The sequence below is a fragment of the Arvicanthis niloticus genome, chromosome 1 (assembly GCF_011762505.2).
Source record: "Arvicanthis niloticus isolate mArvNil1 chromosome 1, mArvNil1.pat.X, whole genome shotgun sequence".
NCBI classification, from domain to species: Eukaryota; Metazoa; Chordata; class Mammalia; order Rodentia; family Muridae; genus Arvicanthis; species Arvicanthis niloticus.
In genome coordinates, this window is record NC_047658.1 from 119,987,878 (window position 1) to 120,011,344 (window position 23,467).

The following is a 23,467-nucleotide window of genomic DNA, read 5'->3' on the forward strand; positions in this document are numbered from 1 at the left end:
CTGTGAAGAACATGAGCAAGCCATTAGGTAGCAGCAAGACCAAGGCAGATAGAATTAAAGGCCAAGCCTAGGCTGCAGAGTGACTGATTCATTACTGTTCCCTAACGGTCCTGGTCTTAGAAGGTCCAATACGTCCAAATCATTTCAGTTTTGCTTGGTAGGTCTGTAGGGGGGTCCAAAGTCTTGACCTTGACACTATACATCACTGGCTGCTCTGTTTTCACTCTGAGGTTTTATCTCATTTCTCTTTCCATGAAATACATTTGTTTTCCCTATTTGACCCACTATTCTTTAAAATAAGGACTTGGTACAATTCTGTCAAACCTGTATGCAGCAAGATACATATGGTTCTAAAAGTTCTGATTATGGTGGCTAGGATGTAGTGTGAACACACACACACACTCCTTTTGATGTTACACTACATGTTTTTATGTTCTTAATGTTTTGTTCACCAAATGCACTCATCAAAGGGAGAATAAGTGAGAAAACCTAGGATCCATATGTTCTTCAAAAAAAATTCTATTTGCATTTAAAGAGACTGTATTAGATTTGAAGAGGGATCTCTACTCAAAATGACACCCCAGGACTTAACGCCTATCTCCCAGAGGCCAGTCCAAAGTGTCTTCCTGTGGTTGCTTCTATCTCAAGAATTATACATCATTCCTTCTACTCCTCTGTTCTTTCTACACCCAGCTGTGAACTCCTAAGCTCTAGAGACAAATGTTTATCACTAATACAACCCAGCATCTCTGCAGGGCCTGGCATACAATAGGCAGTTAGTAAATGTTTACTGAGTAAAAACAGGACCACACAAAAGGTTCCTCGGTCAGGAATTGTCCAGCAGATCCAAAGTTCAATTACTGAGAGGTATGTCGGAAGCGCAGGAAGGCGGGGTGCCATCACTGCACATTCCCAGGAAACTCCTAGATAAACAAGAAAACGCTGATGGCAGCCCCTCAGGAGGAGCGGTCAGGAGATGAGCTAAGTCAGGTCCTGTGACCACAGCCTTAGAACCACATGTGGTTTAGGGTAGACGTCGATCCCAGGGAGTTAAATGTGGACAGTTCACATGTACTGCAGCAGGTGAACATCACAGATTATCTCATTTCACCTGCACAGAGACCCTGAGGGAAAGACTGATATCAGATCACCTTGACAGGTGTGACTCAATCCTTGTGGATTCCAGAACAGCAAGGCAAATAATACTAATTAGCATCACACACACACACACACATCTCACACAACCATACACTCCTGGGCTTCATGGAGGCCTTCAATCTCCTATATTTCATCTTCCCTCCCTCAAGAGATGCTCAAATTCCTACAGCGATAAACACCTCAAAAGTCTTCCTGCCTGCCTCTCACGCTGGAGGAATCTACTCAGCTGGTCTGCCCAATCCTGGAGCAGCTAATTACATTTTTAAAACATTACTTTCTTAAAGATTTCTGATTTCTACCCCATGTCTTCCCCTCCTATCTACTCACAGTGAAACTAACCTCAAGCGTATACCACAGCCCCAGCTATCTGAAGGCAGCCATCACCCTCTCTCCCCTGGGTTTAGAAGACACTGCACAGGCTGCTCAATGGGAAATGTATTGCATGCAGGTTGGCAAATCTTCTTGGTAGATATCAGGAATCAGAGACAGATCATACCCTATCTTGTTACCAAGAAAAAGGTGGTTCCTGGGGTAAAGGGCAGTGTAGAGGAAGGGGATGATATACCACAGTATGGTTGATAATGCACAAAAAACTCAACGTTCTTCACAGAAACCGTTAATAATGGCAGAAGCATGTTTTGAGACCAACCGAGTTTTCTATTTTACAAAGGAAGCATCAAGGAGCTTGGAGGTGAGTGCACCTGCTGCTGACGCTCTGCTAAGGGGTCGTGCTGTCAAACTGCCTTGTAAGGATTTATGTTTATGCCTATAGGTTAGGGCTGCCCTCAACTTAATCACAGGAGCTTCTATGTACAGTGGGCAACAGCCAACGCAGAGACTCCTAACTGCTTGATGTTGAAGATGAGTGGCAGATCGGTGCTCAGCCCTAGGTGAGGTATTTATGCTATCACCATTGAGACTCCTGAGCTACGGTGAAGAGGAGGCAGAAAAAACTGAAGAGCCAGAGGATGCGGAAGAGCACTGTGAAATGCTGCGTCCTGGACACAGCATGGCTGTAGCACAAAATCTAGTCACTTGACATTCTATCACAGACTGGGGAGGGTTCATGAGGCTCCACCCCATGTGAGGAGCTATTGGCAGTTGATGGCTTTTAGGAAAGGGGGAATCATTTTCCTCCCTTCTGGAGCATCTCCCCTTGGCAGGCTAGATGGCCCCAGACTGATTTGCATGCAGGCAGTCCTTACTAGACTCGGTTGGTTATGTAAAAAAATTTTTTAAAGATTTATTTATTTTATTGTATGTGGGTACACTGTAGCTCTCTTCAGACACACCAGAAGAAGGCATCAGATCCCATTACAGATGGTTGTGAGCCACCATGTGGTTGCTGGGAATTGAACTCAGGGCCTCTGGAAGAGCAGTCAGTGCTCTTAACCACTGAGCCATCTCTCCAGCCTAAAATTTTTAAAGAGGAAAAGAAAAGAGAAGACATGAAGATACAAAACTGTTAAATGTATTGGAGGTTATCTGAGGATAGTAGAGGGAGGATTTGGGACAGATATGATCAAGACACATTATATCTGTGTATGAAATTGTCGATGAATAAGTGAAAATAATCAAGAAGAATCAGCGACAGCAGCAGCACAGCGGTGAAGTTGCAAAAGGATCCCGGCTATTAAGTGTCAAGGCCTCAATTAGAGATGCCTCTGAACCTCAACCAAGTCATCTTTGTATTGCACTGCTTCAAAACAGGACAGTGACCTCCAGGCTGGCATCTCACTTGCATTAACCCTGTTTTTCAGAGGCTAACCCTTAAGGACCGAAAGGCAAAGGAACTTGCTCCAGTTCCCTGGAAAATACCTCCTTATTCTTGGAACTCAAAGCTCACTTAAGACTACTTTGTTGACAACCAACTACTTAAAAGAGCAAGAGAGTATCTTAGTCTAGAAATAGCCACCTCTGACTGCTGTTCAGCTTTGAACTCTTTTTGACAGGGGGCACCCCTCCCATCCAGAGTGAACTCCACCAGGTTCCCCAAACTACAAAAGAGTGCCAAGTAAAGTTTGCCCTTCAGTTAAGCAGGATGTCCTGAGGCTCAAATGTGAGAAAACAAACTTGGGGCAGAGGCTGGATCCCACAACAAGCAACTGTCCCTTCCTTCTCTCGTTTCTCCATCTCCCAAACCTACTCTACAGCCCAGGACCCAAAGCATGCAAACAGAGTGAGGGAGATCTCATCCGTGCAAAGGAGGAGAAAGGAAATAAAATAATTACAACACCAACGCACTGTCACCAACACTTCCATTTTTAAAAAAAAGCAAAAAACAAAAAACAGTTATTAGCATAGTCCTAGATGCCATACAAAGAGGCTCTTCTGCACCTCACTTGATTTTAGTTTGCACAACTACTCATGTTATGGATAGCAAAACTTAAGCTTGGAGTTTAAAGGGTAACCAGTAAGCAGTAGGCCCAGGCCAAAGCCCTAGTGCTAATGCAGACTAATACTTTCCTTCTGTAAGGAGCTCATTAATCGCCTGGAAAGACTCCGTGAGACCTTCACCAGGTCTAGTCTGAGGCCTAAGCTGACGCGCTTCTAGGCTGGCTAGCTAGCTAGGAGGCACACTCCACTGTGAGTATCCAGGGCTGCACTTTACATCCCATTAAGTGGTAGCCTGTATCACTGGGTGGGTTCTCAACGTTTCACACTAGCCCTGACCCCTAGGATGTACTCAGTGACTTATTAAATGAATCTATATCTCAAAAACTTGATGCTTCATCACTTCCCTATATCAAGTCGCGTTGTGTCATTCAATCTTCATAACAGACCTATAAGGAAGGAAGATTCTCCCTTAACCGACAAGGAAATAGGCTCGAAAGAGTAAGTGACCTAAGCTTTTCAGCTTTTGTGCGACCGACGACCACAGCTGTCTCAGGGGGTGCAAGACAAAATAATTACAGACCACTGAATGGGAGGAGGGGTGCCCATCCCAGCACCTAACAGGCTCACCGCTCCGGAAGTCACCCGGAACTCTCAGCTACTCCAGGGATGGAGTAGCCCTGCCCGGTGCCGGGAGGGAAATAGAAAAAGGAGAGGAGGCCGGTTTAGGGCACAGTGCCAGGCGGCAGAAGACAGCTGGTGAGGTGAGCCCCCTGACTTCTCCATTAGACCCTCTGATTTCCAGTACCCGAGTGGGTCCAGCTCTGCAAGAACCCTGTCCAGCTTTGGGGGAGCAGGGGTAAGAGGGTTACGGGCGTCCAGGGAAATCGCAGCTAGGTGATGAATCACCGAGCACATGACCCTGCAGGGGAGGGGAAGGTGCAAAGCTCCGCGGGATGAGGCGGGGGCTTGGGGGAGTGAGGCCTAGCGCGCAGAGCACCCCTGTGGCCTGAGTTAGGGGAGCTAGGAGAAGCCCCTCTCCCACGCCACTTGTGACGGGGGTTCCCCGCAGCCCCGGACCCGCCTGATCCCCAAACGCCGCGGACTCACGGCCTTCAGCTGCTCCAGCCGGTCCTTCATCCTGGCCCAGGTGAGGGCGGCGGGCGCCTTGTCTCAGGTGAGCGCGTCCCAACTGAGCGGCGGCGGGGGTGCCGGCCGGGCGAGAGAGCTGCTAGCGCGGGCGGAGGCGGGCGGCGGCCGCTCTCTAGGAGGAGCGTCCGAGGCCACCGAAGTCCGCCGCGCCGCCCCCTCCGGCCCCCGCCGGCGCCGCGCTCCAAATCCGGCTGCGAGACAGCTCCGGCTCTGGGCTCTCCCGCCCCTGGACCCGCCCCGTACCTGGGCCGCGCCCCGCGCTCCTGCTTAAAGGGCCAGCGCGCTCTCCAACGCCGGAAGCATTCGAGGTCTCCTCCCCCTAACCCCCCACCAAAGGCAGAGAGAAAGAGAGATCTGTCTGGCTTCGATTCTGTATTTTCCTCACTGTTCTTATTGCCCAGCCCTCTGAGGACTCGTCAGGTTGAAGACAAGCTGGTTCCTGCTCCCTTTGATAAGGGAAAATGTTCCGAAGATGCTCAAGAGATATTCCGCCTTAAAGAAGGGACCTGCGAGGTATTGAATCTGCGCTGTCCGGGCTCAGAGACCTGTTCCGCTAGGGAACTGAAGATGAGATGCCCTGGATCGGGTTGCGGCGAGGAATTTGGGGATTATGATGCTAGTGGCTTTGGAGCCTCTCGAAGACATGTAGGTGGTTCAGTCACCTTTTCCTAACAATTTGAATAACTTAAGGAAATCTAGAGGACTCGGTTTCCATAGCTATATAAATCAGAAACTGCTTAGCAATTTGCTGCGAAACCTGTACGAGAAAAGAAGTAACTGACTTGTAACTACCGGGCAGGGTTGTAGGATAAAGACATTTGGTTTGGAAAACTTAAGCCCACCTCTCTCCTCCTTGCTGTAAAGAGCCCCGGGATTTGAAGAATGTTTAGAAAAGTGTGGTTCCTCTCACTGCCCTTTCCTTTTCAACCGTGCCCCTATTCCCTTCCCCTCCCTATTTGATTTGGGGTAACGAATGTAGTGGTCAACAATTGGAACTAGCGAAGACTTGGTCTCAAATTCGAGAAGTATCCTCGGCTTTGCGTTCAATTTTAAAGGCCATAAATACTTTCTTTATTATAACCGGACTTTACTCTCTGCAATGTGCATGCTCCTGTTGACTTCCTCCACTGCCATAAAGATAGTCAAGTAAGGCAGGCCTTGAGCTGTTAGAACCAGCCCTGTTCTCAACTCTAATCCTCTCTCTGACCTCCAGCTCCTGTCCTGATGCTGGCTCTGCGAGGATTGAGAAAGTTTCCACGCCCCCTGGTGGTCGTAAACCCTAAGGCTAGGGCTTGAACCTTGAACATAGCAGTCTCTTGGGAAACATTCCACCTCTGAGCTCATTCATTCTCTAGCTTTAGCCCTTTGGTTTTCTTACTTTCAGACATAATCTCCCTAAATTGCCCAGGCAAGCTTTGAACTTAACATTCTCCTGTTTCAACCTCTCCAGTAAGAGGGGTTTCAGTGAAAAACTCTTGAAGTGTTAGACATCTGAAATCTGGACAGAAGTCAGGAAGGAGAATGGTTTCATTTCAAAGTAAGAACAAAGGATTCCAGTTAAGATGTGATTGCTTTTAGGCTGCAAAAATGGCCCTGCGGTAAAGAATACTGACTGGAGGACCTGGGTTCAATTCCCAGCATCCACATGGTGACACACAGTTCCAGGGGATGCAACGCCCTCTTCTGGGCTCTGCATACATGTGGTGTACAGCCATATGCAGGCAAAGAACATTCATACAAGTAAAAAAAAAAAAAAAAAAAAAAAAATTAAAGTCCCAGAAAATTATTTTAAAGGATATAATTGATTTCAACAGGGAAAAATTGTGGCTCTCATGCAAATATAAAATGAATATATTTTAACTTTTTAGTTTATTAATGAAGCAACCAGCAAGAGGTTAAACTCATTCAGATCCACAGACAAACAGCAGGAATGCTGGAATGAATAGATTACCTGATACAAAACTAGCTCTGGGGAAGTGGGAAAAGAAACTGCTTCTGTAGACAAGGTTCTTTTCATCTCCATGAATAGAAGCGCTTTGGTTACTATTGATTGGACAATAGCTGTAAGACAATGAAAATCACAGACTATCATATAATCAGAAAGGTGCATTAGATAAGGCCACCATAGGATACATAGCATGGAACAGCTTTTTGTTAGTGGTCACTGGTCATTTTAATTTGTTCAGTTTTTCTGTATACTCCCAAGGTAGTATTTTCCATGACTGAACGGTACCAACTCTGTTAAAAAGTTATTATACAGAACAAGTTTTCTTCTCTATAACTTCCGCTATTACTCTTGCCTTTATCCGGACACTTAAAAATATAAATCAGAGCTTAGGACATAGCTCAGCCAGTAAAGTGCTTCCTCCACAAATATGAGGACCTGAGTTCAATTCCCAGTAACAGACTTAAAATAATAATAATAATAATCCAACACAACAACACATACCAGTAATCCCAGAACTGGGAGAGTAGAAACAGGTGAATTCCTGGGTTCACTGGCCAGCCATTTCTACCTAGTTGTGAGCTCCAGGCCAGTGAAAGACATTGTCTCAAAAAACAATGAATGGCAGGGAGTGGAGAGGGGAAACAAACCTAAGGTGTTTTTATAAATGACTGTCTTGAACTCCATCACCCTTGGAATTTCTTAGAATTGAGGGAATCCACTCAACGTATAACACTAAGTACATACACATAAAAGAAATTGGAGACATCTCAGACTAATTACTTAGCAGCACATCTAAAAACTCTAGAACAAAAAGAAGAAATTACACCCAAAAGGAGTACATAGTAATAAATAATCCAACTCAGGGCCGAAGTCAATACAATACAGAGATTCAATGAAACAAAAAGTTGGTTCTTTGAAAAAAAAATCAGTAAGATTGATAAACCCTTATCCAAATTAAATAAAAGGCAGAGAGAACGTATCCAAATTAACAAAATTTGAATTGAAAAGGGGGACATAACAAGAGACACCGAAGAATCCAGAGAACTACGAGGACTTACTCTAAAAACCTGTACTCCACCAAACTGGAAACTGTAAAAGAAATGGATCATTTTCTCACTAGGTACCACTCACCAAACTCAAATCCGGATCAGCTGAGCAACTGAAACAAACGTATAACCCTAGTGGAGATGAAGCAGAAATTAAAGTCTCTAAACCAAAAAATGCCCAGGGCCAAATGGTTTGGGTTCAGAATCCTACCAGACTTTGAAAGAACAGTTGAGCCACTCCTCCTCAAATTATTCCACAAAATAGAAACATTGCCCAGTTCATCGTATGAGGCCACAGTTACGCATAAAGACATACAAAGAACAAGAATTACAGACCAATTTCTCTTATGAACATAGATGCACAAATTCTCAATAAAAACTTGCAAACTGAATCCAAGAACACATCAAAAAATCGTTCACCATAATTAAGGAGGCTTCATCCCAGAGACACAAGGATGGTTCAGTATACAAAAATCGATAAATGTAATCCACCATATAAATAAACTGAATTTAACACCCCTTCATGATAAAAGCCCTAGAGAGATTAGGGATATGAGGGACATATCTAAACATAATAAAGACAGTTTACAGCAAAACCATAGGCAGCATCAACATAAATGGAGATAAACTCAAAGCAAACTATAGCGTGACTACCTTGGACCCACCAGCAAAATAAATAATGACACTGAGTCTTTTTAATATTTTAAAGCTTAGGCCTGTCAGCTAGGCCATCTCCCAGCTACTCTAAACCTGACTAATCCTGGCACTATATCCCACCACAGCCAGCTCTCCCTCTCTGCTCCACTCTGGTCCCTCTCTCTGTTCACCTCCCTCCGTTCACCTCCATGTCCCCTGGCTAAATTCCCTAGTCTCATTTCTTTTCTCAATGTTCCTCTCTCTGCCCTGAAGGTCTGCCCTCCATTTCCTGCCCAGCTATTGACTGTCAGCTCTTTATTACAGCCAATCAGATACAATTCTAGATTGCCTTAGGCAGATAAGGAAGAATGAATATTTACAAAATATGAGGCTGGTGCTCTCTGATGGTACAGAATTAACAATTGAGTATACAGACATTCCTTTACACAGTATACCCCAACAGCAATCCTGCAAAAATCAGAAACAAGACAAGATTGTTCACTCTCTCTGTACCTACTCAATAAAGCATTTTAAAGCTTAGCTAGAGCAATAACTGAAGGAGATCAAGGAAATACAATTGGAAAGGAAGAAATCAAAGCATCTTTATTTGCAGATGACATGATAGTATACATACAAAGTGTTGCTTCCCTGGTTGCTTCCTCAGTTTTGCAATACATGTCTTTGAATGAAAAAGGAAGAAAAGAAAGGAAGAAAAGAAAGAAAGAAAGAAAGAAAGAAAGAAAGAAAGAAAGAAAGAGAAAGAAAGAAAAAGGAAAGGACATGACTGTTCCTGGTATGCTGGAGGAGGAAGTTTATTATAGATATGTGAGAGAGAATAGCCAGAGGCACATCCAGGAGTCTAGAGTGGTCATGACCCTGAACCATGTGAGGAGATGGGGGTTGGGGGGGAGGCCAAAAATACAAAAGGAGCCAAAGGGAGGGTAGGTCACCAAATGTCTGGATTATGTAGAGAGGAGCTGCTGAGGGAAGGGCGGCCCAGCCCCTAGGTGGGAAAGTTCAGGGTAGAAGGTATGCAAGCCATAACCTGGAATGAGGGTGCTGCTAGGAACAGACCTAATTCCTGGTCAAAAAAAAAAATTTTAATAATAAAACATCTTTAAATGCCATGTCCTGTAGATCACTGAGGTTTTTTGAAGACTATCTATCTATAGCATATCTGTTTTTACTATCTGTTCAATTTTGAAGATATATTTCTGCAATAAATCAGACTAGTCTCTAACATTGATTGTCTAACTACTAACTTGCATTTCTTACTTATCTAAAACAGTTTGCAGTAGATTTCAAATGGACTAAAACATTGCATTTTTAAGAATTACATAGCTACAATATCTTAAACAGCATTGATACATAGTATGATGTAGTCAAATATAACTGACTATCATCTTAATTTTGTGTCAATATACAAAGACCTATACCAATGTATGATTTTTGGCTTAATAATAAATAGTCTTTGGTCTGAGAACAGATTCATTAAATCTATCCCTTTTATATTATTTCTATATAATTCCTATTTCTCCCTTTTTTTTTTTATCTCTTCTCCCCCTTTTTCCCCTAACTCTGGATAGGAGAGAAAGATAGAGGAAAGAAAAAAAAGAGAACTCCTTGAGTCTAACCTCGTATACTTTGTTTCCACCCTGATCCAAGACGGTTACAATTTGTAACCAACCCCCTAAATGACAAGAAAGACTCATTATCTATAGAACCACCAAAAACCATCCATCCTGCATATTGAGAACAGGGCATAGTTTTCTTAAAATTGCTTCCTGCTGATTTGAAGAGTCATTTTTTTTCTTGTGGGCCCACAAAAATTAGGAAAATGATCAGTTATTGTCCAGTTTCTGTGTGCTGAGAAAGTTCAGGCTTAAATAAAGTCCTGACTGGATCTGTCTGTAAGATTGGAACAATTGAGGCGATCTGAGGTGAGCAGCTTTCTTTGAAGATGTTCTGGAAGGCAAGTTCTAATGAAACAGCTATTAAGGCAGTATGAAGTAGGATCAGGCAGGATGCTGGAACAATATATCTCAGCATCTCAGCGTCCCTGAGGGTGAATGTTGTCAGGGATGCTCGTCTGGTTGGTTGTTTACACCCCCTGAGGGTTTAGTGGCTATTCCTGGTTGTCAACTTGATGATATTTGGAATGAACTACAATCCAGAATTGGAAAGCTCACCTGTGATCCTGTTCTTAAGGCGGGGAGGTACAACTTTCTGACCTGGATCTTGGCATGGAGATCTTGAGGCATGGTGGCTATGAATTCCAGGAGACTAAGGCAAGGAGATCTCTGACTTAAAGGTCATCTGGGACAAAGCAAGTCCCAGATCCAGACATGGTGGCACTCACCTTTAATCTGGGCCACACCTTCTGCTGGAGACCTACAAAGACATTGGAAGAAGGAAGATTTTTCTCTTCACCTGTTTGCCTTGTGGGACTGAGCAACTGCTAGATCCTTGGACTTCCATTCACAGCTGCTGCTGACCATTGTTGGGAAGTTAGACTACGAACTATAAGTCATCAACAAATTCCCTTACTATATAGAGACTACCCATAAGTTCTGTGACTCTAGAGAATCCTGACTAATACAAATGGGCTGCCTTTGTCTGACCTCAGTGGGTGGGGAAGCGCTTAGCCTCTCAGAAACTTGAAGTGCCAGGGGTCAGGGTTGGGGGATACACAGGGAGCCCCACCTGTCAGAGAAGAAGGAGAGGAGAAATAGGGAAAGGATTGTGGAAGGAGGTGACCAGGATTGGAGCAGTAAAGTGATAGATAGATAGATAGATAGATAGATAGATAGATAGATAGAAACGTTGGCTCCAACTGCACATCAAGCCCTCCATCACACACCTCCATTCATCTACTATGCCTACCCTAGAGCTGCATAATAAAACAAATCAGCCACATGGAATGGACGCTTTGGGCTATATGTTGTGGAGTGGTGGGCTGTGAGAGGCAGCTGGAGACCTGGTCACATAGGCCTTGAGCCCCAGAGACCCTCCAGGGATGGGAGGAATTTGGTCTTGCTCCTGGACCCCTGGCTGCTTTCACATAGCTCCAGCCCCTCCCAAAGAGAGGTTTGTGATCATTAGTCATGTAGCACATGTACAGGGCATGACACAGGCAGCAGAGCCACAAGACATCTACATATTCATGAGAGGCCTAAAGGCCAGAGGACATAGCCAATTAAGGATTCCTTCCCAGACCCTCCTCCTTGCAAAAGGTATTTAACCTCAGAAGCCCTGAGAATACAAGGTATAGCTTCATTCACAGGGTATAGCTTCATTCATTTTCTGCCATGACAATAAATATCTTAAGTCCTGGACTACCTCTCCTCTTTGGGACCAGCCATGAGGAACCATGGAGAAGATCTTCAAGTACCAAGCCACCTTCAGGCGATGACCTCTCTACGTTCCAGCCACAGAGGCCAACCACTCTGTGAGTGTGAGTGTGTGTCTGTGTGTGTGTGTGTGTGTGTGTGTGTGTGTAAAACAGTAATTAGGGAAGAGTTCATGAATTTGAGAATGGGTTGAGCAGGAGGATATGGGAGGAGTTGGAGGTTACAGAGGGAGAGATAGAAATGATGCAAATACAGTACTCATGTATGAAATACTCAAAGGAACTTTCTGAAATGGGAATCATGGGAGAGAGGTCAGAGTAAAAATTTCTGGGCCTAATGCTAATTTCTTGCTGCTAATTTTGACCTTTCCCATGTTCAGGATTTCCATAGACCCCAGACCAGTATCTGGAGAAAAGCCCAAGATGAGAGAGATGTTGTATATAACTGAGAAAGGACAGCTATGTTCACTGTGGCATTTCAGTTTTGAAGCTACAAGTTATGGCACTCATGTCTGCTAATCCTCATAGCTCTCAACTTTTAGATTCTTTAGGTAGTCTTCATCCCCATGTTGAATAATGACTACCCTGAAGCAGAGAAAACAAACCCCATCGTTGAACAGTAAAGTGAGTGGAAAATCAAACTGCATCAAACTTATAGTCTGCAAGCCCCACCCTTCATCTCATTAAATCAACACAGCATCACTACACCCTACAGTATCATTCAGAATGCTCAATGTTTTTCAAGCAGAAGGAACTTTATCACCACCTTCCTCAAAGCATCCTTGAGTTCTCGGTTCCTCATGCTGTAGATCAAAGGATTCAGCACAGGAGTGATGAAGGTATAAACCACAGATACTACCTGGCCCCGCTCAGGAGAGTAGCTGGAGCTGGGACACAAGTAGATGAGGCTTCCACATCCATACTGCAGGAGAACAACCGTCAGGTGGGAAGAACAGGTAGAGAAGGCTTTGTGCCTCCCCTCAGCTGAGCGGATCTTCAGGATGGCATCCACAATGAAGACATAGGAGAGGGTGATGAGGAGGAAAGGGATGGTGAGGACAATGACGCTGACCACAAACAGAGTGGCCTCATGCACATGGGAGTCTGCACATGCCAGTCTCATGACAGGGAGGACATCACAATAGAACAAACTGATTTCCTTACTGCTACAGAAAGGCAGTCGAAAGATGAGCACAGTCAACTGCATGGCCAAGATGAAACCCAGCAACAGGGACCCCAGGGCCAACTGGACACACAAGCGCCAGCTCATGATGAGGGTGTAGCGCAGAGGGTGACAGATGGCCACAAACCGGTCATAGGCCATGACAGCCAGCAGAATACAGTCAGCACTGCCCAGGAAGATGAAGAAGAACATCTGGGCACCACAGCCTGCCAGGGAGACCACAGTCCTCTCTGTGGACATGGTACTGGCCAGAGTCAGGGGGGCTATGGTAGAAGAATAGAAGATCTCCAGGCTAGCCAGGTTGGCCAGGAAGAAGTACATAGGGGTGTGGAGACACCGATTGATCCAGATGATGAGGACGATGGACATGTTTCCTCCGATGCTGACCAGGTACATCATGAGGAAAAGCACAAAGATCAGCATCTGCACCTCAGGGAGTTTGGAGAAGGGTCGGAAGTGGAAGAGGACCATCCGAGTCTGATTTGCTTCTTCCATGTACTTAATGCTTTGGGTCCTCCACTGGCACAAGCAACCCCCCACCCCAAAAGGATAGACAGATGTTAGGACCTGATGCACTTGCTGAATGATGTGCTGGACTCCTACCCTCAACCACCCTTGTCATATCACATACAAGTGTTTTTTTACACCTAGCCTACATTCAGAAGCTCAATTCTGTGACTCTTCTAGTCAAAGAATTACAGTTAACTACTGATTTTGTTGGAATGAAACATTAACTACACTCTCATTTTATAACTGTACTTCTATCCATCATGTCATTTTCCCAAAAGTCTAGCTAATTATACAATAACTCTCTATCTTCCTCTACAGAGTCACAGTGACCCTTGCTTTTCATTCTGTCTCTGTGAATTTGCCTATTCATGGTACCTCAAAACACATGAAATTATTCTGTTTATTAAACACAGTCCTTCAAAGGATATCCACATCAAAATACATTTTTTAAAAAGTTTGAACTAAAGTACCTTTTGTGGGTGATGCTCCCTGAAGTCACAGGCTTTTAAATGAAAATCCCGGTACCAGGGGAGGGATATCTCCCTATGAGTTGTTGGTTCAGGAGGATGCAGAGGTTCTCAAAACAGTACAGGTTCTTTGTTGCCTACCAGAAAGAGATAGTGGTGAGACCCTATTGCTGAAAACACACCACATTCTTTGATTGCAAGACACAGAGAAATTAAGCTGGAACTTTATTGGAAGCTTCCTCCCTTCTGGCTAGATTTCACAATTCCAGAAAGGCAAAAACCTGCAATTGAGATACCCAAAGACTCTTTAGGCAGGGTGTGGGGGAAGGGGGATGATTTACTACTGCTGTTTCAATAAATGGGCATGTAGTAAACCTGTCTTATCAATATTTATAGTTCTATCCGTAGACAAGTTCTATTCTCAGACTTGCTCAAAGAAACATCTTTTGCAGTGGACAGTAGCTATACAGAGACTCATAGCTAGTCATGGCACTAAGACTAAATGACTGTTGAGTGCTGAGCCAACATCTATATGACTACTTTCAAGGTCCAAGGAACATTACACTCAGAAAGCAAAAGCAAACTGTCTTTGAGATAAGGTGAGTTTGGTCTGCAGAGTAAGTTGCAGGACAACCAAGACTATACTAAGAAATCTTGTATAAAAACAAAACAAACAAACAAATAAAAAAGAAAACATAATTAAACTCATTGCATAAAAATAAAAAGATAAAGAAATGAATGTAGGAAATGTGTGTGTGTGTGTGTGTGTGTGTGTCCATGTATGTATATTACATGGTTATTTTTATCCACTCATCAGTTCATCAGGAATGCATAATTTCTCCCTTTCTCGGCCATTGAAAGTTATGTTGCAACGATTCAGCAGACCAGTGGCTTTTCAAGTCAGCACTGAAATCTTAAGCCAGAGAATACCAGAAGTCTGTCTACATTTTTAATCCTTCTCCTGGTAGTCAAAAAGATAGTCTCTGAAATTGGTCTGGATAGGTGCTAGTGTTAGGATACACAAATCAACAATGTGACCTTAGGCAACTTATGGATGCCTTCTGCTTTAATTTCTCATCCAGGAAAAGAACAGTAGGACTCTACTCTTAGAAACATTAAGAGGATAAATCTGTCTATAAATCGTGGATAAATCTCCATGAACATGTATAATAATCATTGAAAACTATTGTTCTTTTGGAGGCTGGAACAATAGATCAGCTGTCAAGAATACTGACTGCTGTTCCAGAGAACCTGTGGTCAGGAGAAATGTGGTAGGAGTAGCTAATAGCTCTCTGTAACTCCAAACCCAGAGGATCAACACCCGTTGCTGGTCTCTGTGGGCACAGTACAAATGTGGTGCACACGCACAAACATATATATGAAGAGCAAAACTAAAACCTAAAAATATTTTTTCTATCTCTGGTTTGCTTCTATCTCTTCAAGGCTGCCTTGATACCTCCAGCTTCCCCCAAAGTCTCCTTTGGGTTCCCTCCTGATCCCATCCAATCAAGACATCAGACACATCTCTTCTTAGTCTTCTGCCAATCCACACCCATCCTAAGCTCCTTGGATGCTTCTGTAACCTTGCTACCTTTTGTGATGTCCACCATCTCTAACACAGACTAGACATGACAAGATCACAACATTCTATGATTGGGAACACCAGAGGTTGAGTGGTATTATCAATTCCAACAATTCCTGATCTACTGAGTCAACTCCTTTTTTTTTGTCAGAGAGGACAGAGATCTGTCTACATTTTTAATCAGAGAGAGTTAGAGCAGACAGACAGACAGACAGACAGACAGACACAGGGTAGGGGGAACTAATTGGAAATGGCACAGACTTTTGAAATCTAAAACCCACCCCCCATGATGCACCTCCTCCAACAAAGCCATACCTGATGCTTCCCAAACAGATCTACCAAATGGGGTCAAGTATTTGAACATTTGAGCATATGGTTCTAACTGGAAGCCATAGGGTGATGGGCCCTGCTGATGCAGTTCTTAGAAACCAGCCTTCCACAGGACATGGGAGGATGGAAAGTAGTTCTGAGGACAAGCACCTGAATATCCATTAAAACCTTTCTTGGGTGATCTGTTGTAAGGAAATGCAGTCTTTCCAAGTACTGAAAAGGGAGTGCCCAGAGAAATGGGAGGATAGACTGGTATCACTGAGACAAGAAATGAGGAATTTACAGGAAAAGGGGGTAGCCAATGGATGTAGATGCAACATAGACGGACTCAAAACCACCTATTTGATTCAGGAATTGAATTGTTTACCTTCATTAACATGGTCTCAAGAAGTAGAGGGATTAAATACAACCACACATCATCTGCTTGTAATAAAGAATAGGTAGATAATGGCTGGTATAGGAAAGAGACAAAGATGGGAGCTAGCTGGAGAATGAAGAACTATACAATAAGAGGTAGGGTGTTCATCTCCCACAGACTATCATCTCTCCCCGACCCTGCGGTTCAGTGACCACAGCTCTGAGTGTCTGCCCTAAACTCCATAGTGGGAGGTACAACTGAGTTCTAATGACTCTGTTCCCTTACGATGTTACTGCAGTCCCACAGATAGAAACAGCTTCCCACCATTGCTGCCTCTTAGAGCTCCACTACCCCTTATGGGCTACTTGAAGTCTTCCCTTGCTTTTGTAAATAATCCCAACACTAGATGCCTGGCCATAGTAAACTACATAATACAGGTTATAATGAATAAATAATGGCTGCTTAAAGAGACATCTCTTGTTTTAATTTAAAATCTCAATACCCAGTATTCCACAAACTAATTATAATTAATAGAAACAGACTTCATTGCAAATTTCCATGGTATCTACAACAACAAATTAGGCGAATAGAAATAGACAACTATAAATACACAGAAGCATATATGCAATCACATACCTTCACCACCACTTCCCTTGTATAAGCAAGAACAATCATCTATCTGTCCTTTCTCTAGTATATAAATATGTGTCTTCACTCCGGATGTTATTTTAAAATACCATTGACTGAGTAGCAAGACTACACATTTCTATTGTCCAGAATTCTGACTATGAAATTTTCCAAGTTCAAGGAAGTCATAGGTTGGGTCACAGTGAATTCTGAATGTTCTGGATGGCAGATTGCTGCCTTCTTCTTCACATAGCAGAAAAGAAATTGTACTCACTTCCACCTCTAGAGCAACATTAATTCTGCCACAGGCTTTCAGGACCACATTCTCTCTAAACCTACTTCCTCCTTGGTCCACACCAATAGCATCATATTGCAGAGTTTAACACCAGCATTTGGACAGGGCTGGATGGAGACACACAGTTCAAAGCATCCCATCTTCCATAGCAGACAGAATACGATTGTGCACTTCACTCCCTGAGTTAGCAGTGCAGCTCTGCAAGGTATCAGGAGCATCTCCAGAAGAATGCATCTCTGCCCATATCTGCTGTGATCCTGTCTGAAGACATGCTATGACCTTTGTACATGTGACAGTGATGAAAGGACATTGTTTCTTTCCATCATGGAAAACGGGGCAAACAGTTTTTGTACTGACTGCAGCTTTTTTTTTTTTTTTTTTTTTTTTTTGGTTTTTAACATTTTTCTATATTTTGGTATAGTCATAAAATATGACTTCAAGCCCATGTTGGAAAAAGTGTTGTTCCCGCTCTCTAAAGACTTTTCCCTCGGTGCTGTTGCCTGATGCTGCCAAGGCATTTTGGACAGCCATACCTGGTAAGGAAGTTAGAAAATGAAAGAAAACTTAAACAACAGGAAATCAAACAACCCAATTAATTAATTAATTAATGGGCCATTGAAGGGAACAGACAGCTTAGAAAAGAAAAAAAAATTATGAAAAAACTGCTCAGAAGGTGGGAGAGCTGGCATCAACAGCACTCCTTGCTCCTGCAGAGGACCTGTGTTTGCTTCCTAGCAACCATTCTGGACAGCCCAAAACCATCTGTAACTGCAGCTCCATAGGATCTGATGCCCTCTTCTGGGCCCTGTGGACACTCACATACATGTGAACATATTATACACTACACACAACACACACATGAATAAAAATGAACTTAAAATAATTTTAATGTTCAACCACAGTAGTCATCAGAGAAAAAAGCAAACCAAAACTGCATGGAAATCCCATGTCACCCAGTGACAATGTCAGCCAGCAGGAAAACCACAACAAGGCTCCCAGAGATCTCAAACAAAGAGAACGCTTACACACTCCTGGTAGGAATGTAAATGAGTCTAGATGTTGTGGAAATCAAGATGGTGCTTTCTCACAAATCGGAAATGTCCCTTTGAACTAGCTGCATCACTCCTGGGTACATTTCCAAAGGCTTCCAAGTGAACATAAGGTAGGGATAATTGCACACCAGTGTTTACTGTAGCACTGCTCACAATAGCTAAGTTATCAAACCAACCTGGGCTCCCTATAACAGCAGAATAGGTGAGGAAAATATGGTGCATATACATAACACAAGCTTTTCAGCCATAAAGGAGAATGAAGTTCTGTTATTTGAAATAGATGCCACGGAAGACAATTACACTAAATGAATCAACCTCGGGAAGACAAATGCCCTGCTTTCTCTTGGGATTATTAGACTTCATAGAGATACATAAAATCATGGAGTACACAGGGCATGAAAGCAGAAGTAAAATTGTCTAGGGAGACACAGATATAGGTTAGAGGCACAGAGGTGAGAAGGGGGAAGGTAAAAAGTAGGGAAGATGTATGTTCAACATACAATATATACTTGTATGAATACTTAAATTTGTTTTTACAAAAAGAAATATAGGAGAACACATGGATGGGTAGGTTTTGTCTCGGGGGAAGGGGGGGGGGGGTTCCAATGTTGAAATTCCTCAGTGGTTTAAAGCTCTTGTTCTACAAACTTGAGGACCGGGATTTGAATGTGAGCAGAAAACACTTTCCACCCTCTCTCTGTATGCAGGGCACTGAGGATAACTAGCAGACCTTCCACCCCTGGCATCTGCTCTCAGTGAGTAAACACAAAGGCAACAGTCAATGCCCATAAAGAGAACTGTTGTATCTAACAAGAGTTTCTCTTCCCATTTCATGCCATGTTTACTTCACTGTTTATTTACAGTCACGCCCCTGTGGCTCCAAGCTCCCTAACAGCATTAATGACTTTGCTTGACATTCACTGATGCTTAAAGCATAAACCAGTGCCTAGCACTCTTAAATCATGCAGCGACCACTACAATACTGAAGACTTACTGAGGGAGATGTATTGACAAGGCCTGGGGAGGTGGCTCAGTGGTTTAAAGCACTTGTTCTGCCAGCTTGAGAACCTGGATTTGGAATCCCATACACCACACAAGAAGTCATGTGTGGCTGGTTGAGCCTGTAACCACAGCCCTGGGAAACGGAGATGGACAGACACTCAGAGCTTCTTGGCCAGACAGTCTAGCCAACACATCAGGCTTCCAGTTATGGGAAAGATCCTATCTCAAGGGAATCAGGCAGGCAATGATGAAGGAAAATGTGCTGCTCTGGCCTCAGCCTATCCCATAGAGACACCTACAGACACAAACACACACATACACACAGGTGGGGGCAGGGGACAGAGACAGAGAAACAGAGAAGGAGACAAAAACAGAGAGAACATAGACTTCTTTTATTTTTAGGGCCAGTGAAAAAGTCAGTCTTCACTTTAACACTGAATAATATTGCAGGACTTTCATTCTAGCATAACAAGTCAGCAGTTTTATAGAAGCCTTTAGACTTGGATGTGCTCTGAATCAGCACTCCACACAAAGTAGGCAGGCCTGGTGAGATGACTTCACAGCCTCCAGTACTAGAATCTAAATATTATTTCCAGGATCCACATGTTAGGAGATAACTAAAGCCCCTAAATTCTCCTCTGTCTCCACATTTCCACACTCATGACACAGCACCTGAACACAAACAAACATGCACACACATGTGCACACTATTTTAAAACTTAATTAAATCAGGGTGCTATGAAATGCAGACTTCTGGAATTGACTTGCCTACTGAACATGTGAACTCACAGTAGCTACAGCTATCCGCATAGACCTGAACAAGATAATCCAAGCAATCTTCTAGCACAGATGTAGAAGGTGCCCTCCTATCCTATATCTCCACAACCTATCTCTTACTGAGGAACTATTGACAAGTGATAGCCTCTGGGGAGATTTTTTTAATGTATAACCACTAATAGATATCTCATACTCCAGTGGATGGCTCCACACCCATGAATATACGAGCTCCACTAACTGGACTGATGGGAAAAGAAGGACATGAAGATTTAGGGGTTCATGGTGAAAAGGATTTCAAGCTTAACTATGATTGTGTTTGACTGTGTGCATGTCTGAAATTCTCAAAAAATAAGAAAAAACTAATATTTTAAAAAGGCCAACAAAGCTTAAGTCAACACTCAAGCCTTCTGAAATCCCGGGAAGACTTCCAATTTTTGATTCAGTGTATAGCCAAGTTCTCCCCACTGGCATCTGCAACTTCAAGGAACCTGTGCCCCAAAGCTAAGTCTGCTCTCTCAACCTCAGCACCAGGAAGCTCCATCCCTCAGTCAGGCTCCTCTGTACATGTTTCAAGTAAGTTCAAAACTCAGAAGATCAAAGAGGGAAAGGATCGTGACATAGACTATGCCTAGGACTCAAACCCTGGATGCATTTCATGTCTGTAAACAAATGCCATCTACTAAGAGGATGAGTGTCAAGCCTCTCCTTCACACACCACACAGTGTTCCTCTTCCTTGCTTTATTACTTCTTTGCTGCTTGTTTGTTTTGCATTGTGTTTAATTTTTGGTTGGTTTTGTTTTGTTTGTTTTTATTTTTGATTTTGAATCAGGCTCTTACTCTGTAATATGTAGCCCAGACAGGCTGAAACTATGTAGCCCAGGATGGCCTCAATCTCATGGAGAACTTGTTACCTCAGGTCCCAACTGGTAGCATTGAAAGGCATGAACCACCACACATCGTAGTTTTGCTTTTGAGACACACATTGACTTTAGAGCCAAGGTAACAAGTTTATAGAACACTCTGGAGTCACACACATTTCCTTTGAGTAGACATGCATACATATGCAATCCAACTTGACAATAAATACCTTGTTTTCCTTTTGTGATAACTGTTAGAAAACCCAAACTAAGCTTAATAGCCAATTATTAAACATACTTTGGCCCAAATTTAAATTAAATTCATATTTCTATTCCAGGTTTTTTACTTTTTTTCCTATGTATTTTATTTGGAGATTGGGATTTCATCATGAGTTATTTTAATTTGAAGAGCATCCAAAGTATAATAAACATAGAAATAAAAACTTACCCTTGGCTGTCTGGCTTGGTCCAAGGCATTAATGAATAACTGAGAAAGCTCCCATGCTCCACTGCTTGACTCATTCCTCCTCTGAGGACTTTGTAAAACAGTAAGAGTGAAAGACTGTGAGCTTCTGCTGCAGGTGGCAGCCATCCAACTTTGGTGTTCCCAGACTGGCTCAGTGACTCCACAATTCTCTACCTCTTGAAGGTTGGGTTGGTGAGCTATGGGCGTCTTCTCACATTACCTTAACAATAAGTCATCCTCTGATGTATCACTATTCAGTACCAATATGTTTCCAAAAGCATCATCTACAAATCTCTCCTTTTCCCAGAATTCAATTTTGATTGCATAACCTAGAAGCTGTGTAAATTAAAGCAGTATGTTTTCTGTCTGTTGCAACACAGCATTCATTCCTCAAGGGAGGATATATTTCTGATTATCTTCTGAACTTAAGAACTGACCACAGTTCTAAAGAAATGGATCTCTCCTCTGGTCGCTTGCAGGGAGGATGTTTGCTTTAAAGACTGGTTTGTGATGGTTACTATTTGTACCCAAAATAGGTGACTCCTCATTAGCTAGCTATAAGAGATTAAACTATTATCCAATGTATCTGTGATTCAACACCAGAAAGCCCCTCTCAGGATATGCCAAACTCAAGAGCATTCATTGGCCCATTCACAGGGTCTAGATAACACAGCAGCTCAGACAATTCTCCCCTATCTCCTTCCTTTCTACCATCCACAGGAAGAACATGGGACTACATACTCAGCACAAGACTAACTGAAGCTCAAGCTGTGGTCCTCCTAATGGCTTGGCAACCATGAAGATGAACCTCTGAGTACATGCCTTCCTCTGAGGACAATATACATTTCCATGTGCCAGCTCTCTCCCACTACACCTTAACCAGGGAAGAACATAGGGCTTGGAGGTTTGTGGAGTTGGAACTCTGGGTTGTTTCTCTCTTCTCACCCTTCATCTCATTTCTGCAGAATTCCCTGCCTACTTTGAATCCATCAAGTCCCAAGAGGCTGACTTGGCTTTTGACTGGACCAGCCCCAATAGGTCTCTGAGCATAAATAGGAATTGTTTGGGGATATGATCTTCAAAACTGGTTTAATTGCTACTAGATTTAGCTCTGCTTTAATCATTGGCTCCATTTTATTCTTTACTCTTAAGGAATTTGGGTAAGATCACAATCATCTGTGAAAGACACAGAAGGCACAATTTAGTGGCACCTCACCAATTCCAGACATACAAAACACAAATATATTTCAACTGTACTATTTTATTTTTAGGTTCCTATTTTTTGTTTTCTTTTTTGTTTGTTTGTTTTGGGGGGCTTATTTTATTTTATTTTATTATTTTATTTTTTTGTGAAAATCTCTATTGGATATTTTATTTACATTTCAGATGCCATCCCTTTCCCTGTGTCCCCTCCCTAAAAAACCCCTATCCCATCCCCACTTCTCCTTTTTGCTTTTATACTATTTTTTAAATTTTAATCAAAGGCTTTATAAGTTTGGTAATGCTCAATTTCAATCAGAAGTGTAACCCAATACCCAACCTAGATATATCAACAATCTTTGACTGGCAGGGACACTCAAACATCCACCTCCATGTCCCCCCACTTCTTGTCACCTAGCTCCTCCTCTCCTTCTCCTCCTCTCCTTACTCCTTTTCTTCCTCTCCTTACTTCTCCCACCTTAGCTCCTCCTACATATCACCCTTCCTGTTTAAAAAAAAAAAAAAAAAAACTTCTTTTAGAATACAATTAGAGCATAACTATACCAATTTGTGTCAGTAAGATACAAGATAGGCCTAATACCCAGTCCATCATTTTGCTGACTAAACAGAACCTCTGTCATCTCTCTTAACAAAAAGACTTAATTCTGAACCTGGCTTTTTTTTCTTGGCTTTAGAATGAATGTCAGCTGAAAATCATCAACTCAAATCTTTTCTCTCAAAGTAAATAGCCGGGTTGGCTATGAGACTGTAAGTCTTCAACCCCATCAGAAATCCAGAATGACTGAGTTAACTGAAATTATGGGAAACACAAAGCATAGCTTCTAAAACTTAGCCAAATTATAGAGACCACTGAGCACCTAGACAGTCCCTATACTACAGAACTTTGGAGTATCTGATCTTCAGCCTTCTGGCCCAGGTTCATCTGACAAACCTTAGTGCTGCAGAATTGTTAAGGGCTGATTACTCTGTCTTGGCAGATATAATCTGTCGAGTATTCTGCAAGTGTGTCCTTTTCTGGACAGTAATTTGTCTATAGATGAAAAGAGGCAATTCTTGCCTAGTGGCTATCTCACCACAACTGGAGTAACTCCAAAGATGCTCAAATTCTTCTTAGAA

The 23,467-nt window shown here is 42.9% G+C and overlaps 2 protein-coding genes and 1 long non-coding RNA gene across 9 annotated transcripts in view; 1 reads left to right on the top strand and 2 right to left on the bottom strand.

The window, feature by feature from the left end:
* Stx3 (syntaxin 3) overlaps window positions 1-4,927 on the bottom strand; it is a 43,688-nt gene extending 38,761 nt beyond the window's left edge. Inside the window, exon 1 of one of the 7 annotated variants that reach the window (XM_076917568.1) lies at window positions 4,603-4,903. In XM_076917568.1, coding sequence (XP_076773683.1) covers window positions 4,603-4,632 — 30 coding nt within the window. In that variant the 5' untranslated portion in view covers window positions 4,633-4,903. Of the gene's footprint in view, window positions 1-4,602 lie in introns of all 7 variants that reach the window. The other 6 variants (XM_034487820.2, XM_076917573.1, XM_076917542.1 and 3 more) reach the window with 6 other exon arrangements.
* On the top strand, window positions 3,646-5,732 carry LOC143435383 (uncharacterized). Its single transcript, XR_013105620.1, has 2 exons — window positions 3,646-4,256; window positions 4,565-5,732. It is a non-coding gene; the product is annotated as an uncharacterized LOC143435383 (long non-coding RNA).
* Window positions 5,733-8,855: 3,123 nt separating this feature from the next.
* LOC117696006 (olfactory receptor 10V1-like) lies at window positions 8,856-22,188 on the bottom strand. Its single transcript, XM_076917576.1, has 3 exons — window positions 21,113-22,188; window positions 13,787-13,920; window positions 8,856-13,325 (listed from the first exon to the last, which is right to left on the bottom strand). The coding sequence occupies exon 3, from the start codon at window positions 13,299-13,301 to the stop codon at window positions 12,354-12,356; it is 948 nt and encodes a 315-aa protein (XP_076773691.1). The 5' UTR covers window positions 13,302-13,325; window positions 13,787-13,920; window positions 21,113-22,188; the 3' UTR covers window positions 8,856-12,353.
* Window positions 22,189-23,467: the final 1,279 nt, after the last annotated feature.

Bases quoted from the DNA above. Each gene is read 5' to 3' on its own strand.
- LOC117696006 (XM_076917576.1), bottom strand. From the start codon at position 13,301: ATGGAAGAAGCAAATCAGACTCGGATGGTCCTCTTCCACTTCCGACCC.